Source organism: Chrysemys picta, chromosome 17 (assembly GCF_011386835.1).
Source record: "Chrysemys picta bellii isolate R12L10 chromosome 17, ASM1138683v2, whole genome shotgun sequence".
NCBI classification, from domain to species: domain Eukaryota; kingdom Metazoa; phylum Chordata; order Testudines; family Emydidae; genus Chrysemys; species Chrysemys picta.
Window position 1 is genome coordinate 25,916,218 of NC_088807.1, and position 17,644 is coordinate 25,933,861.

The window sequence follows — 17,644 nt, forward strand, 5'->3', positions numbered from 1 at the left end:
TCCCCTCCGCAGGGACTGAACCCAGGAGTCCTGCCCCCACCCACTCCCCTCCGCAGGGACTGAACCCAGGAGTCCTGCCCCCCCACTCCCCTTCCCTCCCCTCCCCTCCCCAGGGACTGAACCCAGGAGTCCTGGCTGCAGGGGCGGGGGGAAGAGGGTGGCGCAGTGCAGAGGAAGTCGGCACCATCTCAAAACTGATTTCAAAAGCTGCCCTTGCCTCATCCCTGCCAACGCAGCAGAGATGGGGCAGATAACACGGGGCGGGGGCAGCGAACTAACCACCCCACAATGGAGGGGGGCAGGGAGCCTGGGTTCTCTCCAGCTCTGGGAGGGGAGGGGGTCGACTGGGGTTAGAACGGGGGGCTGGGAGCCAGGTCGCCTGGGTTCTCTCCGGCTCTGGGAGGGGAGGGGGTCGACTGGGGTTAGAACGGGGGGCTGGGAGCCAGGTCGCCTGGGTTCTCTCCGGCTCTGGGAGGGGAGGGGGGTCGACTGGGGTTAGAGCAGGGGGGCTGGGAGCCAGGTCGCCTGGGTTCTCTCCGGCTCTGGGAGGGGAGGGGGGTCGACTGGGGTTAGAGCAGGGGGGCTGGGAGCCAGGTCGCCTGGGTTCTCTCCGGCTCTGGGAGGGGAGGGGGTCGACTGGGGTTAGAGCAGGGGGGCTGGGAGCCAGGTCGCCTGGGTTCTCTCCGGCTCTGGGAGGGGAGGGGGTTGACTGGGGTTAGAGCAGGGGGCTGGGAGCCAGGTCGCCTGGGTTCTCTCCCGGGCTCTACATAAAGGTCGGTCAGGGGGTGTATTTCCCCACCCCACTCTGTGCCCTGTTCTTCTCACGTTGTGAATTTTGTTGCTCTTTTAATCTCCTGTCCATTCGTAAATCACAATTCAACCCAGCCCTGCCACCACCACCGAACACACACTCCCAGCCCCCCCTCACCGCACAAATGCACCCCCTTCGCCGCTACTTAACCATCCCCACGGTGCCACCCCACCATGATCAACACACACACAAACCACTGCCCCGAAACAACGCACAATCCCAGACCACGAGGACACACACCCAGCAGAGCTCAGCCTCGCCAGCAGGGGCATCAGGGACGGACACGGACACACACACACACACACACACTCTACAAAGACAGGCAAAGAAATCCAGACTAAATCACAACTCCCTCCGCGACACACAAGCACTCTCCAAAATACCACACCCTAGAAAAACACACAAACACCCCACAAAGCCAACACTCAGCACCCCCAGAACAACAGACTCACATGTCGGACAACACACGCAGAGAAATACATCCCAAAAAAGCCCCCCCACCCAGCCACAACACGCTGCTAACCCACGGATACGGCACACACAAGCTAACAAGCCAACACAAACCCCTGCCACACAAACAGCTAAGACATACACACCCACCAAACAACCACAACAGCCCACACAGACATGCCAAATCAACACAAACAACACATCAAGTCACAGCCACCGAAACTATCGCCCGCCACATGAAACACACCGCACAGGCAGTCCCAAACAGCGCACCCTCCCCCGGCCCCCCCACCACAGCCCAAACCACACACAGCATAAACAACACACACAAAAACACACAGATGCACCTTCAGTACTACAAAAACACAGCCCAGTCCCACACAAAGAGACACAACCCAGAAAGAGACACCCCTCAACACCACTGCAAAGACACACAACCCAAACACACACCCCACCACATCCCGGAGACAGACACACAAAGACACACAACCCAAGGGGACATCCTCTCCCCACCACTACAAAGACAAACAACCCAACCACCATCACAACCCAAACCCCCTGAACACTACAAAAACACAGCCACACACACACACAACCCATGGGGAAACACCCTCAACACCACCGCAAAGACAGACGCACAGCACCACAACCCGAATGTGCAACCAAAGGCACGCACCCTGAATGCGACAAAAACTCCACCCAAAGACACACACACAACCCCTCGACACCGCCGCAAAGACAGACACACCACCACAACCCAAAACCCACCCCCCATGACAGACACACTCCAAACTCCCCCTGCGCACCCCCCCATCACCCCCACTTCCATCTCCTTGGGCCATTTTCACATCCAGCTCCAGGATGGCCCCTGCCCCCGATCTCTGCGTTGTGTGGGTGTGTACCAGGCCGGAGGGGGAGGAAATCGGACGTGTGGGGCCCAACGATTATACAGCCCTTATCGGGATTAGGGCCTCAGATAAGAAATAGCCGGGAGATAATTTTTATCTCCCTTGCCTTGACGGGCAGCTCACACGGCAGTCACAGATTTGCCCCGATGCGGCTCAGTGGGTAGAACAATGTGTATTGTAACCCCCCACCCACCCCAGAACGGGGATGACATCCCCTCGCCCCCCCCCACGATTTACCTCGCGAAGGCTTCGAAAGAACCCAGGCGTCCGGGAGGCTGAGAGGAGAGAACGGAAGGTAAATTGCTGATCCTCTGGGGTATTGCGCAGAGGAGTGGGGTCGGGGGGGGGGGGGGGAAGAGAAATGTCTCGAGATGGGGGTGGTCTCCCCCCCCCCCGGACTGGACGTTTCCAGACAAGGGTTCCCCCCGATCCCCGCACGACCAGCCGGGGGGAACTCAAACGGGGGGTGGGAACCCCGACATTAACCTGCAACGGACCCGCTGGGACCTGCCAGTCTTCTCACCCCTTTTCCTCGTGCGATCCGTCCGTCTGCCCCGCCCCCCCACCCCGCCATCCGTCCCCCCACCACACCCCGCCATCCCCCACGCCCTATCCACCCATCTCCCCCCCGTGCCCCCTGGCACCCCCACCCCGCCATCCGCCCCCCTCACCCTCCTGTGCCCCCTGGCACCTCCACCCCCGCCATCTGCCCCACCACCACCCTCCTGTGCCCCCTGGCACCCCCTGTGCCCCCTGTTCCCAGTGCCCCTGGCACCCCCGCCAGCCCTCCTCCGTTCCCAGTGCCCCCTGGCCCCCCGCACCAGCCCTCCTCCGTTCCCAGTGCCCCCTGGCCCTCCCCGCCAGCCCTCCATTCCCAGTGCCCCCTGGAAACCCCGCCAGCCCCCCTCCATTCCCAGTGCCCCCTGGCACCCCTGCCAGCCCTCCTCCGTTCCCAGTGCCCCCTGGCACCCCCCCACCAGCTCCCCTCCATTCCCAGTGCCCCCTGGCGCCCATGCCAGCCCCCCTCTGTTCCCAGTGCCCCCTGGCGCCCCGCACCAGCCCTCCTCCATTCCCAGTACCCCCTGGCACCCCACACCAGCCCCCCATTCCCAATGTCCCCAGCACCCCCGCCAGCCCTCTGTTCCTAATGCCCTCTGCCCCCCCCGCCAGCCCCCCTCCGTTCCCAGTGCCCCCTGGCGCCCGCGCCAGCCCCCCTCTGTTCCCAGTGCCCCTTGGCCCCCCCCGCCAGCCCTCCTCCGTTCCCACTGCCCCCTGGCGCCCGCGCCAGCCCTCCGTTTGCAGTTCCTCTGCACCCTTCCATCCCGTCCCGATTCGCTCTGCCCGTTGGCCTCTCTCCACAACTCCCCCAAACCGGACGCCACCCGTCCCCCGCCGGCCTCGGCTTGACACTCACCTAGAGCTGGGCAAGAAATTTGGGGGGGCCCCCACATGCGGTGCCAGGTGGACCCTTGGCAAATTTCGAGGGGGGGTTTGAAGCACAGCGAGCTCCCCAGATCTAGCCGGCCGTGGGTCCGCCCCAACTTGCTGGGTGGCTCCGAGAGACAGAGAACAGGAGGGGGGGGGGCAGAGACGCTAAAAATGACACAGCAGCCCAGGCTGGTGAGGTCCCGCCTTCTGAGACGGGACGGGCTCTCGTGGGGCACAGAGGGGGGGGAGAGAGCAGCTGGGGGTCTCCTGCCCCCCACCCTGGAGAACTCAATTACCCCCCAATGTGCAGCAGAGAGAGAGACAACCAGCCCCCTAAACTCTCTCTAGTGTAGAAGGAGATGGGTCTAGTGGTTCGGGGGGCGGGAGGGGGGAGCCAGAACTCCTGGGTTGTCTCGGAGGGAAGTGGGGGTCTATTGGGTAGAGGGGAGGGGCTGGAAGCCAGGACTCCTGGGTTCTCTGGGAGGAGACTGGGCCTTAGGGGGCGGGGTGGGGGGGGCGCTGGGAGGCAGGACGCCCTATTCTCTGCCTGGCTCAGTGGGAGGAGGCAAGTAAACATTGGAGGGAGGGTTGGGAGTTTTGGGGTCTTGGTGCTGTACCCCCACGCTCGTCCAGGGGGAGGGGAGGCAGCGATGGATACATGGGGGGGACGGCAACTGGTCTATCATCACTCAGCATTCCTAGAGATTTCACACGTGGGGCAGATCGCAGATGGCGCCCCCCAGAGGGGACAGGCCCTGTGCCCCATTCCCCGCCCTCCCCGAGCCAGCCAGTCCCTGCCCTGAGGCCGGATGAGACCCGGTGCCCCCCCAGAGGGGACAGGCCCCAGCCCCACTCCCCACCCCCTGAGCCAGCCAGTCCCTGCCCTGGGGCCGGATGAGACCCGGTGCCCCCCAGAGGGGACAGGCCCCTGCCCCATTCCCCGCCCTCCCCGAGCCAGCCAGGCCCTGCCCTGGGGCCGGATGAGACCCGGTGCCCCCCAGAGGAGACAGGCCCCAGCCCCATTCCCTGCCCCACTAACCGCCCGGCCAGTTTGGGGCCTGGGGAGGTGATGGCAGCAGGCCTGGAAGTCCCCGATAAGCCCTTATCTGATGCCAGGGTCAGGAGCTGGCGGTTGGCGGATTCTTGGTGACGGGGCCTGGAACAACCCACGCCATAGTGCTGGGCGGGCAGCGCAGGGGGCAAGGTGGGGAATAACAGTCCTGGGTGGGGGAGACGTCCCCAGGTCCCCCACTGCGTCTGGGGTGCGAGGGCCACAGTCTTCCTGGCCTGTTCACTCCCCTCCCTCTGCTAGTGTTCCAGAGCCGGGGAAAGAACCCAGGAGTCCTGGCTCCCAGCCCGCCCCCCCCCCTCTAACCGCTAGACCCCACTCCCCTCCCAGAGCCGGGGAGAGAACCCAGGAGTCCTGGCTCCCAACCCTCCTCCCCGCTCTAACCCACCAGATCCCACTCCCCTCCCAGAGCCGGGGAGAGAACCCAGGAGTCCTGGCCCCCTGCTCTAACCACCAGCCCCCACTCCCCTCCCAGAGCCGGGGACAGAACCCAGGAGTCCTGGCCCCCAGCCCCCCTGCTCTAACCACTAGACCCCACTGCGGCTGTAGCTGGGGGCGTCCCTGCGACACTGGCTGATAGAAACTGATGCAGATTCTGTGTCAGGATGAACCCCCTGGCCCTGCGCACAGGCCGGGGGGGTGAGTCTAACCCAGACTTCAGGGGAAGCCAGCGACCGATTCTCTGAAAAACACCCGCTTATCTCCCAGCGCCAGATAAAGGGGAAGGAGCTGAGCAAGAGAGAGAGATGAGTCCAAACCCAGCCCCACGGTGCCCCTCACTCCCCACCCGCAGCCCCTGCCCTCCCCACCCTCCAACCCAGCCCCGCAGTGCCCCTGACTCCCCACCCGCAGCCCCTGCCCTCCCCACCCTCCAACAGCCCCGCGGTGCCCCTCACTCCCCACCCGCAGCCCCTGCCCTCCCCACCCTCCAACCCAGCCCAGCGGTGCCCCTCACTCCTGACCCGCAGCCCCTGCCCTCCCCACCCTCCAACAGCCCCATGGTGCCCCTCACTCCTGACCCGCAGCCCCTGCCCTCCCCACCCTCCAACCCAGCCCAGCGGTGCCCCTGACTCCCCACCCGCAGCCCCTGCCCTCCCCACCCTCCAACAGCCCCGTGGTGCCCCTCACTCCCGACCCGCAGCCCCTGCCCTCCCCACCCTCCAACCCAGCCCAGCGGTGCCCCTCACTCCCGACCCGCAGCCCCTGCCCTCCCCACCTTCCAACAGTCCCGTGGTGCCCCTCACTCCCGACCCGCAGCCCCTGCCCTCCCCACCCTCCAACAGCCCCGCGGTGCCCCTCACTCCCCACGCGCAGCCCCTGCCCTCCCCACCCTCCAACAGCCCCGCGGTGCCCCTCACTCCTGACCCGCAGCCCCTGCCCTCCCCACCCTGCAACCCATCCCCGTGGTGCCCCTCACTCCCGACCCGCAGCCCCTGCCCTCCCCACCCTCCAACCCAGCCCCGCGGTGCCCCTCACTCCCCACCCGCAGCCCCTGCCCTCCCCACCCTCCAACAGCCCCGCGGTGCCCCTCACTCCCCACCCGCAGCCCCTGCAATTCCAGCCCTGGGACAGCTCTCTCAGCACTATAGATCCTTGAGCATCAAGCAGAGATCAGTGTCATTAGGTTAGTAAATACAGTAGGACCTACATTAAGCGCAGCAGGTTCATAACATAAGGCTTGTTGTAATAAGATTGTAATGGACCAGGCTGGGGGGACCCTAATGCCCCCTGCTGGAGAGGAGAGGCTCTGAAAACTCCTCTGCGTGTCATGCTTCCTATACTGCTACCCAGTAGCGGAGAGTCTCCGTGCACTCACCCTCTTTCCCCGAGACGGAGCTCAGCTCCCGGATGATTCTAATCTCGCCCCTGGTTGTCCCGGTGCATCTCCACCCACACATCAGGCGACAACTTCCGGATGCCACGGCCAATCCTTTCCAAATTTCCTGGGGACGCTCCGGGCACCGGCGGGCAGGAGTCTGTGGATTTGGGGAGGGGGAGGACATTAGAAAATGGGGGGATACACGGGGAGCCCCCACCTGGCATCCGGTCAGCACAGCCCCAATTTTAGCACCTTGGCCATTGAGTGGAGATGAAAGAGCCCCCGGGGCATGAGGCAGAAAGTGACCCCGTCTCTAGGCCAGCTCCCCAAGGAAGCATAACCTGGGGACCCCTGGAACGACTGACCCCTCAGAGAAGGGTGGTGGAAATGGGGGGGGAGAACGGGGGACCCTGCTCTGGGGAGATGGGGGGGCACTCAGCTTAGAGGATTAGAGGGAGTCTGTGAATTAGAGGGGGTGGGGGGATGGAGGGGGGCACAGAGCCCCTGGGGGTGCAGTGAACTTGTCACGAACCACGAGACTGGCTAGAAAAGCCCCTTAGTCCATCTAGACCGACTTCCCGAATAGCCCAGGCTAGTGAATTTCACCGAGGGTCCTCCGCACCAAGCCCACGGACTTGGCTAAAGCCCCTTCCGGAAAGGATCCGGCCCGGATCTGACCCCACGGGAGTTGGGGAATCCACCACGTCCCTGGGCGGTTTGTTCCAAAGGCTCATTACCCGCGCCGGGAAATGTTGGGGCTGCGTTTCAGCTGGGCTCCTGCCTTTCGCAGGGAGATTAATAACCTCGTTAGTACCTGGGATTCTCTCCCTGGGAAGGGGTTTATACATCCGAACCAAGCCAGTCCTTGATCGGTTGGGGTGTGGGCAGCACCCGGCCCGACGGGGGGGCCCTGTTCGCGGGCGGGGTGTGGGCAGCGCCCGGCCCGACGGGGGGGCCCTGATCGCGGGCGGGGTGTGGGCAGCGCCCGGCCCGACGGGGGGGGCCCTGATCGCGGGCGGGGTGTGGGCAGCGCCCGGCCCGACGGGGGGGCCCCTGATCGCGGGCGGGGTGTGGGCAGCGCCCGGAATGACCAGACCCCGATCTCACAATCAAAGTTTACTGCGGAAACCTTAAACTATCTGGCATGTCCTCATTTCTTTTTTAAAATGTAACTAAGCTCTTTGCCTGGCCTTTCCTAGATTGTTTTATTTCCTTATTGACAGGGGAACAATTCTGCAGCTTACCGAGCTCTGCACGGGTCTGAGCTAGCAAGGGTGAGAGAGAAGGAAAGATTCTGCTCGGGGAACAGAGGGTGCACTGAAGGACGACACAATGACTGAAAGATCACTCGAAGGGAGGAGTTTCCACCCTCCTGGCTCCTTTTCTGGGGATCTCGGCTTCCCTGACTCCACCCTTTTCTGGCTCCCCAGGGCTCGGTCATTCTCTTCTCCATTTGCACCTTCTCCCCCCCACAAACCCGGGTCCAACTCCCGCCTCCACTCCCGGATCGACCTCGCCAAGCTAAAATCCGGCCCTCTCCTGGCTGTCTAGGCAGCTCCTCGCCTCCCCCGCCACCCAACCCAGCTTGCCTGTTGCCATCGACGCGGGCCTCCCTCCCACGTGCGGACTCCGTGCAAATCTTGTGGTTGCCGCCCGACGTCCTCAAGTTCTAGCTTTTCCTCTCCATTCAGCCAGCCGACCGCTCTCCTCACCCCACCGCATTGTCCGTGCGATCTTGTCCAGAATGGGGGCCCCCCCGCCGAGATCCTCCTCTGAGCCCGTTTCTCTGTCCACGTTGCCCCTAAGAAGAGAAGCACAGCCACGCTGGGTCAGTCCAATCGCTAGCCCGGGGTCCTGTCTGCCGACAGCAGCCAACACCAGGTGCTTCGGAGGGAACGAAGAGTGACCCATCCCATCGCCCAGTCCCAGCTCCTGACAGGCAGAGGTTTAGGGACCCCCAGAGCATGGGGTAGCGGCCCTGGCCAATAGCCACTGATGGACCTATCTGCCATGAACGGATCTAGTGCCATTTCCAACCCTTGCAGCCCCCCACTGACCCCCCCTTCTCTGGCACATCAAACATAAGGTGTTTGGACAATGAGAAGGAGGTTTTTTTAACCACATGAGGAACACAAAGGATCCCAAGAATGGTATTAGTCCATTCCTTGATGCACATGGTAGACTTACCAATACTAGCACAGAACAGGCAGACACGGTCAATAAATATTTCTGTTCTGCGTAAAAAAACCCACTCGGACGAGTGATGACAACACTTTTTCCATTCCACTAGTGCCTCTGGAGGACGCTACTAAAGTCAGACATTTTTACATCGTCAGGCCCAGAGACCTTCAATCCAAGAGTTTGAAGAGAGCTGGCCGAGGAGCTGGCAGTACTGTTACTTGGAGCACTGGGGGAAGGTCAATGTGTAATAAATCTGCAATAAACCAAGGTGCCAATTTTTGAAAAAGGGTGAACGAGATGATCTGGGTAATTATAGACCTGTCAGCCTGACATCCATCCTGGGCAAGATAATGGAGCGGCTGATACAGGACTCAATTAATGAAGAATTAAAAGAGAGTGACATAATTAATGCCAATCAACAGGGGTTTACGGAAAATAGATGCGGTCAAACTAACTTAGTATCTTTTTTTGACGAGATTACACGTTTGGTTGCTAAAGATGGCAGCGTTGATGTAACAGGCAGACTTCGCTGAGGCGTTTGACCTGGTCCCGCGTGACACTGATTAAAAATTCACACAATGTAACATTAACACAACCCACATTAAATGCCTTAAAAACTGGCTAACTGATAGATCTCGGAATGTAACTGTAAGCGGGGAATGATCCCCGAGTGGGTCTGTTTCCAGTGGGGTCCCCTGGAATCAGTTCTCTGACAGGCATTTTGATCAATGCCCTGGAAGAAAATATAAAATCATCCCTGATAAAGTTTGCAGATGGCTTAAAAATGGTGGGTAAATAATGCAGGGGGGCAGAGGTACCGAGCCACCTGGACTGCCTGGGAACCCGGGCATAAGCAAACCATGTGGGGCTTAGTATGGCTAAATGTGCACGTATCCCGGTAGGAACAAGAACGCTGGCGGTGCTGAGCTTGGGGGCTCTGCCCTGCGAAGCAGCGACTCTTCGTGGCGAGGAATCTAGGACTGTATAAGGTCTCCGGCAGCCGATCTAGCCCCGTCGCTATCCGGATCTCCACTCCTGCCCCCGCCTCCAGCCTCCATCGTCCGCTGGTGTCTCTCCCCACTGAGCATCTTCGGGCTCGGGCGCACAGCCCCCCGTTCTCCGCCTCCTTTGCCGTGATGCCTCGGGAAAAAACCTAGGCGAGGGGAAGGCTACCGTGGCGTGGAGCTGGCTGCAATAGGGACTCGTTGTTCCCTTGCGGTACCCAGTCTGGACCCGCCCCAGGTCTCGTCTCAGACGGGAAGCTCTGCGGGCGCAGGGATTGTCTTTCTGTTACATGTTTGTACAGCGCCCGGCGCGGTGGGTCCTGGGCCATGGCTGGGGTGCCTAGGAGGTACCGTAATACACCTAATAGACACTGTACAGCGCCTGGCGCGGTGGGGTCCTGGGCCATGGCTCAGGTGCCTAGGAGGTACCGTAATACACCTAATAGACACTGTACAGCGCCTGGCGCAATGGGCCGTCACCCAGAGGGTGCTAACGAACGATGGAGAGAGATCACGCTGCAGACGGGCGGGAGAAGGTGCTAATGAAAGACAGAACGAGGGTGACAGGCGGAGAGCGGGACAGCGAAAGACAGGGCCTGACAGTGACTGAAGGAAGGGAGACACGTGCGAGAGGAAGGAAGACGTGAAAGAGACATGAAGAATGAAAGCGCGCGAGAGCAGGACAGGCCAAGGAGCAGGAACGGAGGGAGACGAGGCCAGAGCAGGGCAGGAAAGTGAGGGCTCTTGTGCCCCCCACCCCCCCAGCAACGCCAGCACAGCCCAGAGGCGGGCACATGGCGACAGAGATAGCGCTATCTCCCGGCTCAGGCTGGGCGGCTGTCACCCGCCTGTCACTGCCGGGAGAACGGGCAAGTGAGGCAGAGCCAAAGACTGGACCCAGGAGTCCTGGCTCCCAGCCCCCCTGCTCTAACCACTAGACCCCACTCCCCTCCCAGAGCCGGGAGAGAACCCAGGAGTCCTGGCTCCCAGCCCCCCAACTCTAACCCACTAGCCCCCAGTCCTCTGCCAGAGCCGGGTATAGAAACCAGGAGTCCGGGCTCCCAGCCCCCACTGCTCTAACCACTACACCCCACTCCCCTCCCAGAGCCAGGGAGAGAACCCAGGCGTCCGGGCTCCCAGACCACCCAGCTCTAACCCACCGGCCCCCGCTTCCCTCACAGAGGTGGGTGAGAACCCAGGAGTTCTGGCTCCCACATACAGAACCAGACCAGGGGGTGGGGCAATTCCAGGAAAGGGGCCGGGAGTCAGTTCACAGTAAACGAAAGCCGTTTAATTACAAAACTCAGTGACACCAGAGTCCAGAGAGCACCAGGAACCAGAGGGGGAGATGTTGGGGGGACGGACAGACTGGGGGTCCCTATTACAGGGACTATATAGGGGACTGGGGCCAATCTTCACCCTCCACAGGGCTGGATCAGAGCCGGCGCCCCCCAAGAGGGGACAGGCCCCTGCCCCGTTCCCCGCCCCCTGAGCCAGCCAGTTCCCGCCCTGGGGCCGGGTGGGAGCCGGCGCCCCCTAGAGAAGACAGGCCCCTGCCCCATTCCCTGCCCCCCTGAGGCAGCCAGTCCCTGCCCTGGGGCCGGGTGGGAGCCGGCGCCCCCCAGAAGGGACAGGCCCCGTGTCCCATCTTCACCCTCACACCACATAAGGGGCCACCCATTCGGGGTCCACCACAGACTCTTCCACGGGCCGCTCGATGTGGAAGTTGCGCTGGTGCGGGGGTCCCTGCCGGGCCGTCCTGCCCCCCCGCTGGGGAATGGGTAGCTCCGAGTGGTGGGCGGGCAGCGGGGGGGTGAAGAAATAGGGATGCAGCAATGCCTGGGGAAGGGGAAAGAAAGGGTTAACCTGGTGACACAGCTGACCAACGGGAGAGCCTGGGGCACCCCCTGGTGGCATCTTGAGGTATTGCACTCCCCGCCCCACAGCAGCCTCGGCACCCAGCCCCGACTGCCAGGGGAGATTAGAGATGGAGGGAAGTGGGGTGCAGTGGGTTGGAGCAAGGGGGGGGGGCTGGGAGCCAGGACTCCTGGGTTCTCTCCGGGCACTGGGAGAGCAGTGGGGTTCCCTTACCTGGGCTGCCCTCACGCGCTCCCGGGAAGGGTAGACCAGGAAGCGCTCGAGCAGCTGCAGGGCCTGTGGGGGGGCGTCGGGCAGCACCTCCTCCAGCGGGATGGGCGGGTTGTCTTTGAACGAGATCTTGTTGTAGTCAGGCAGCTCCGTGATCTCCTGCCATGGGAGTCCTGGAGTCTCAGCACTGCCTGCTGCTCTAACCACCAGCCCCCACTCCCCTCCCAGAGCCGGGGAGAGAACCCAGGAGTCCTGGCTCCCAGCCCCCCCTGCTCTAACCACCAGCCCCCACTCCACTCCCAGAGCCGGGAGAGAACCCAGGAGTCCTGGCTCCCAGCCCCCTGCTCTAACCCACCAGCCCCCACTCCCCTCCCAGAGCCAGGGAGAGAACCCAGGAGTCCTGGCTCCCAGCCCCCCTGCTCTAACTACCAGCCCCCACTCCCCTCCCACAGCCGGGGAGAGAACCCAGGAGTCCTGGCTCCCAGTCCCCCCTGCTCTAACCACCAGCCCCCACTCCCCTCCCAGAGCCAGGGAGAGAACCCAGGAGTCCTGGCTCCCAGTCCCCCCTGCTCTAACCACCAGCCCCCACTCCCCTCCCAGAGCCAGGGAGAGAACCCAGGAGTCCTGGCTCCCAGCCCCCCTGCTCTAACCACCAGCCCCCACTCCCCTCCCAGAGCAGGGGAGAGAACCCAGGAGTCCTGGCTCCCAGCCCCCCCTGCTCTAACCACCAGCCCCCACCCCCTCCCAGAGCAGGGGAGAGAACCCAGGAGTCCTGGCTCCCAGCCCCCCTGTTCTACCCACTAGCCCCAGAGCTGGAAGAGAACCCCGGCCCCACTCACCGGCCAGACGCGCGGGCTGGGGGTCCCCAGCACCCGGAGTACACAGCAGAGCTGCTCGATGTCGTTCTCCCCGGGGAAGAGGGGCGAGTTGTTCAGCAGCTCAGCAAAAATGCAGCCCACAGCCCTGAAGCGGATGCAGAAAAGGGGGAGCAGGCCGGTGTGTGTGGGGGGGTCTATGGAACCCCAGGCATGACTCTCCATGACTGACCCCTATCCCACTGTGTCCCCGGGGTCCGCGGGGCCATCCTCACCGTCCTGAGGTGCCTCCGGGCAGCAAGGGGGGTGGGGGGGATCATTTAGGGCTCAGTCGTGGGCCCCACACACACACACGTACACACGAGAGACGCTGGACCTTCAGGATAAAAAAATAACAGGAGTTCCCGGGACTCCCGCCTGGGGAGAGAAGCGTCAAAGCGCGACACCTGCCCGAAGAGCCGACGGCTCGCAGAAGTGCGAACTGCCTGAGTGTAACGGACACAGGGGCGCTGCCTGAGTCTGCAGAGAGCCTGAGCCGGATGCTTGTAGAAGTGAGACCTGCCCTATCACGTCTCTGCTGGGAGGTGTGGGAAGGGGCTGTGTGGGGGCTGAGACCCCCTCTAGGGCCACGCTCTGTGGTCTGGCTCCCTGTAAAGGGGCTTGGGCGGCATGATTATGTGGGGGGAGCATGGCTATGGGGCAGGACAAAAAGGGCAGGGCTAGGGCTGGATTAAGGAGGGAAGCTCCCTTGGCCAGACCCCTTCATTAAGTATGCAGTCGAATCCGGCCCCAGCAGAGATCTCTGCGTTCCGGACCCCCACATCAGCGGGGGGAGGGGATTCACGCTAACGAGCGGCTGTCCAGCCATAGCGGGGCTCGAGCATGGAGGGGAGACTAAAGATGGGGGGATGAGGGGCCGGGGAGCTCACCACAAATCCACCCCTTCGTCATACTTCCGGGCACCGTACAGGAGCTCCGGGGCACGGTACCACCTAATGCGGAGACAGAGAGACGGTCACACACCTCCATACCCACCACTAGCATCTCCCTGCTCTATCCCACCAGCCCCCACTCCCCTCCCAGAGCCGGGAGAGAACCCAGGAGTCCTGGCACCCCGCCCTCCCTGCTCTAACCACCAGCCCCCACTCCCCTCCGAGTGCTGAGGAGAGAACCGAGGAGTCCTGGCTCCCAGTCCCCCCTGCTCTAACCACTAGACCCCACTCCCCTCCCAGAGCTGAGGAGAGAACCCAGGAGTCCTGGCTCCCAGCCCCCTGCTCTAACCCACTAGCTCCCCACTCCCCTGCCAGAGCCGGGGAGAGAAGCCAGGAGCCCAATTCCTGGTCCCTGGCTCCGTGGATCGACCCGGTTCTGTGGCCAAAGGTTCCAGCCCAGACCCCGGCCACTCCCATTCACCTGGTGGCCACCTGGTGGCTGTAGAGCCGGCCTGCGTCACTGGAGAACACCCTGGCGAGGCCGAAATCCGCAATCTTCAGCTGCCCCGTAGAGCTGATGAGTAAATTGGCTGGTTTCAGATCCTGCTGGGAACAATGAGTGGGTTAGAGCAGGCGGGGCTGGGAGTCCGGACTCCTGGGTTCTCTCCCCGGCTCTGGGAGGGGAGTGGGGGCTGGTGGTTAGAGCAGGCAGGGCTGGGAGTCCGGACGCCTGGGTTCTCTCCCCAGCTCTGGGAGGGGAGTGGGGCCTAGTGCTTAGAGCAGGGGAACTGGGAGTCCAGACGCCTGGGTTCTCTCCCCAGCTCTGGGAGGGGAGTGAGGCCTAGTGCTTAGAGCAGGGGGGGGCTGGGAGTCTGGAAGCCTGGGTTCTCTCCCCAGCTCTGGGAGGGGAGTGGGGCCTAGTGCTTAGAGCAGGGGGGCTGGCCTCACCCGGTGCATGATGTTATTGGCGTGGCAGAAGGCCACCCCCTGCAGCAACATGAGCATGTAGCCTTTCGCCTGGGCCTGCGTGAGGGGCTGCTGGGCGTTGCGGATCACCTCGGCCAGGTCCGACAGCATGTACTCGAACACCAGCACGAAGCCTGCGCCGTGGGGGAACACGGCCTTCAGCTTCACCACCTGCGACGGGGGAGACAGGGCAGAGCCGTGAGCCTAGCCAGCCTGGTGTCCCGGCCCTGCCAGGTCTCAGCCACGAGCCCATCGGCCCAGTATCCTGCCTTCGGTCCGAGCCATGGGCCCGCCCATCCCAGTGCCTGCTGCCCCTAAGCAGTTCGGCGGGCCTGCGTAGCCGAATCTCCCAGACCCACCCATAGCTCACGGCTTCTGCTTCCTTGGCATCTTAACTTACCAAGTATCTATCAGCAACAAGAAAGAAAGAAAGAAAGAAAGAAAGATCCATCCATCCAGGGGGAAAACGTGGTTAGTTTCTAACTGAATTTTTTCAGTTTTTCTGGCCAAAACAAACAAACAAAAAACAAAACAAAACCAGACAAAATTTCATTTGGGTCACAGCAAAACCTTTTAATGGTTCCTCCCCCCGTGTTTGGGGGGGGGGGGGTGTTGGTGGAATTTACTGAATTTTTGGTGCCTGAAAACTGCATTTTTTGTCAGTTTCACTCTGTTGATTTTGTTTTGCCCAGCTCTAGAAGTGAATGAACGAAAAGACAGAAAGGCAAACAAACAAACAAAAAGTAGAGAAAGAGAAAGAAAGAATACAGAGAAAGGAACAAAGAAACAGGGGAACAAGAAAGAAAGAAAGAAGGCAGCAACCCTGAGGCAGGAGGATAGGGTAGCTGCAGTCCCGGCAGTGAAAGGGGATGTGGAGAAATAGACCTGGGGTCTCTATTTCTGACCCCCAACACTGTGGCTTTGCCATCACAGAACCCCAGTGCTGTAGGGCTGGCAGGAACCCCAAGAGGTCACCTCGCCCAGACCCCACTAAACTCCACTCCCCTCCCAGAGCCACGGAGAGAACCCAGGAGTCCTGGCTCCCAGCCCCCCCTGCTCTAACCACTAGACCCCACTCCCCTCCCAGAGCCGGGGAGAGAACCCAGGAGTCCTGGCTCCCAGCCCCCCCCACTCTAATCACCAGCCCCTCTCCCCTCCCAGAGCCGGGGAGAGAACCCAGGAGTCCTGGCTCCCAGCCCCCCCTGCTCTAACCCACCAGCCCCTACTCCCCTCCCAGAGCCAGGGAGAGAACCCAGGCGTCCTGGCTCCCAGCCCCCCTGCTCTAACCTCCAGCCCCCACTCCCCTCCCAGAGCCGGGAGAGAACCCAGGCGTCCTGGCTCCCAGCCCCCCTGCTCTAACCTCCAGCCCCCACTCCCCTCCCAGAGCGGGGAGAGAATCCAGGAGTCCGGGCTCCCAGCCCCCCACTCACATGCTGATTCTCCTCAATCTCCTGTAGCGCTTTGATCTCCCGCAGCGCCTGGTTCGGGATCCCGTCCTCCAGTCTCCGCAGAGCGACCTTCTTCAATGCCACGGTCTCCCCCGTCTGTGGGGCAGGGATGTACTGAGAATAGAACCCAGGAGTCCTAGCTCCCGCTGCCCCCACTCCCCTCCCAGAGCCGTGGAGAGAACCCAGGCGGCCTGCCCCCCAGCCCTGGCTGTGGGGATCAGATCGAGGGGGGACATTCTCACCTCTACGTTCTTGGCTTTGAAGACGATGCCGTGGGCTCCTTCCCCGATCCTGCCCAGGATGCTGTACTGGTCCATGCTGGGCTGACTGGTTTGCACTGGGACCTGTGGGAGAGAATAATTCACATCCTGTTAGGGGCCCCCCACCCCCAAAAGGGGCACTCGGCATTGTGGTATATCGGGGGTGGGGTGGGGGAGATGCCCTGGCCCATAATACCCTGCTCCTCACCCCTTACACTGAGGGAACCCCAATGCGGGGCACCTGCAATGCACTATGGGTTATTGGGGGAGCCCCATCCCACAATGCACTGCTGCCTCTCCCAGGCCAGACCCCCATTCCTAAGGCACCCACAGTGCATTGTGGGATATCAGGGGTATCCTATCTCATAACCCACTGCTTCCTCACCCCATATCTGAGGGGACCACCCCTTTCCCTTCCCACAATGCACTGCTCCAGACAACCTCCCCCCCAATTTCTGGGGCACCTGCAGTGCATTGTGGGATACTGGTGGGTGCCTTGTCCCATAATGCACTGCTCCCTCTCAAGTCACAGCCCCCCCCCAATCCCAAGGCACCCACAATGCATTGTGGGATACTGGAGGGGGGGCTCCCCTTTCCCTTCCCATAATGCACTGCTCCCTCTCAAGTTATGCCCCCCATTTGAGGGGTACCCGCAGTGCATTGTGGGATACTGGGGGTGCCCCATCCCACAATGCACTGCTCCCTCGCAGGCTACCCCCCAATTCCTGAGGCACCCCAGTAGAGGGGAGGCGCCCCGTCCCACAATGCACCGCGCCGCCCTCTCCCCCCACAGCCCCAGTACCTGGCAGGCCGGGCAGGCGCCCTGGCAACCGGGGCCCAGTTGCCTAGCAACGCACCCGGAACTGCTCGAAGCCGGCATGGGCCTGGTCACATGACAAGGGTCTGGGAGCCCGGACTCCTGGGTTCTCTCCCCGCTCTGGGAGGGGAGTGGGGGCTGGTGGTTAGAGCAGGGGGGCTGGGAGCCAGGACTCCTGGGTTCTCTCCCCGGCTCTGGGAGGGGAGCGGGGGCCGGTGGGTTAGAGCAGGGGGGCTGGGAGCCAGGACTCCTGGGTTCTCTCCCTGACTCTGGGAGGGGAGTGGGGGCTGGTGGTTAGAGCAGGGGGGGGGCGGGCTGGGAGCCAGGACTCCTGGGTTCTCTCCCCGCTCTGGGAGGGGAGTGGGGGCTGGTGATTAGAACAGGCGGGGCTGGGAGCCAGGACTCCTGGGTTCTCTCCCGGCTCTGGGAGGGGAGTAGGGGCTGGTGGTTAGAGCGGTGGGGGGGGGGGGCTAGGAGCCAGGACTCCTGGGTTCTCTCCCTGGCTCTGGGATGGGGGGGGCTGGGATTCTCTGACCTCCCCATCAATCTAGTGCCCGGTTCCACCCCCAGAAGCCCCCTTGCAAGGGGCAGGGCCAGACCCCTCACCCAGGAGCTCCCAGTCCCCAGGGGCAAATGGAGCTGCCCCCA

At 62.5% G+C, this 17,644-nt stretch overlaps 2 protein-coding genes and 1 long non-coding RNA gene across 7 annotated transcripts; 2 read left to right on the forward strand and 1 right to left on the reverse strand.

Moving 5' to 3' along the window:
• Nucleotides 1-342: 342 nt before the first annotated feature.
• On the forward strand, nucleotides 343-1,306 carry LOC135976311 (uncharacterized). The gene is made up of 2 exons (XR_010593471.1): nucleotides 343-446; nucleotides 668-1,306. It is a non-coding gene; the product is annotated as an uncharacterized LOC135976311 (long non-coding RNA).
• Nucleotides 1,307-5,271: 3,965 nt separating this feature from the next.
• LOC135976238 (uncharacterized) lies at nucleotides 5,272-8,952 on the forward strand. Its single transcript, XM_065571003.1, has 3 exons — nucleotides 5,272-5,305; nucleotides 5,418-6,290; nucleotides 7,709-8,952. Exons 1-3 carry the CDS (start codon nucleotides 5,272-5,274, stop codon nucleotides 7,747-7,749), a joined length of 948 nt encoding a protein of 315 aa, XP_065427075.1. The 3' UTR covers nucleotides 7,750-8,952.
• Nucleotides 8,953-10,939: 1,987 nt separating this feature from the next.
• LOC135976310 (cyclin-dependent kinase 20-like) lies at nucleotides 10,940-17,117 on the reverse strand. 5 transcript variants are annotated; one of them, XM_065571369.1, is made up of 9 exons: nucleotides 16,982-17,117; nucleotides 16,162-16,263; nucleotides 15,902-16,015; nucleotides 14,454-14,642; nucleotides 13,987-14,108; nucleotides 13,503-13,565; nucleotides 12,598-12,721; nucleotides 11,762-11,917; nucleotides 10,940-11,509 (listed from the first exon to the last, which is right to left on the reverse strand). In XM_065571369.1, the coding sequence occupies exons 1-9, from the start codon at nucleotides 17,057-17,059 to the stop codon at nucleotides 11,327-11,329; spliced, it is 1,131 nt and encodes a 376-aa protein (XP_065427441.1). In that variant the 5' UTR covers nucleotides 17,060-17,117; the 3' UTR covers nucleotides 10,940-11,326. The 5 variants fall into 5 exon arrangements, with proteins under 5 accessions (XP_065427441.1, XP_065427440.1, XP_065427442.1 ...); XM_065571368.1 differs by lacking the exon at nucleotides 16,982-17,117 and adding an exon at nucleotides 16,565-16,701; XM_065571370.1 differs by lacking the exon at nucleotides 16,982-17,117 and adding an exon at nucleotides 16,388-16,542.
• Between the last annotated feature and the right edge of the window lie 527 nt (nucleotides 17,118-17,644).

Excerpts from the sequence above, each read along its gene's own strand:
- LOC135976238 (XM_065571003.1), top strand. The coding sequence starts at position 5,272 with ATGAACCCCCTGGCCCTGCGCACAGGCCGGGGGG. Across the intron at positions 5,306-5,417 it reads CCTGCGCACAGGCCGGGGGG|TCCAAACCCAGCCCCACGGT; the intron begins GTGAGTCTAACC and ends GAGAGAGATGAG. Across the intron at positions 6,291-7,708 it reads GCAGAGATCAGTGTCATTAG|GGGAACAATTCTGCAGCTTA; the intron begins GTTAGTAAATAC and ends CCTTATTGACAG.
- LOC135976310 (XM_065571368.1), bottom strand. The coding sequence starts at position 16,684 with ATGGGACAAGGCACCCACCAGTATCCCACAATGCACTGCAGGTGCCCC. Across the intron at positions 14,109-14,453 it reads CCAATAACATCATGCACCGG|GATCTGAAACCAGCCAATTT; the intron begins GTGAGGCCAGCC and ends TGTTCCCAGCAG. Across the intron at positions 11,918-12,597 it reads CCAGCCCGCGCGTCTGGCCG|GAGATCACGGAGCTGCCTGA; the intron begins GTGAGTGGGGCC and ends CTCCCATGGCAG.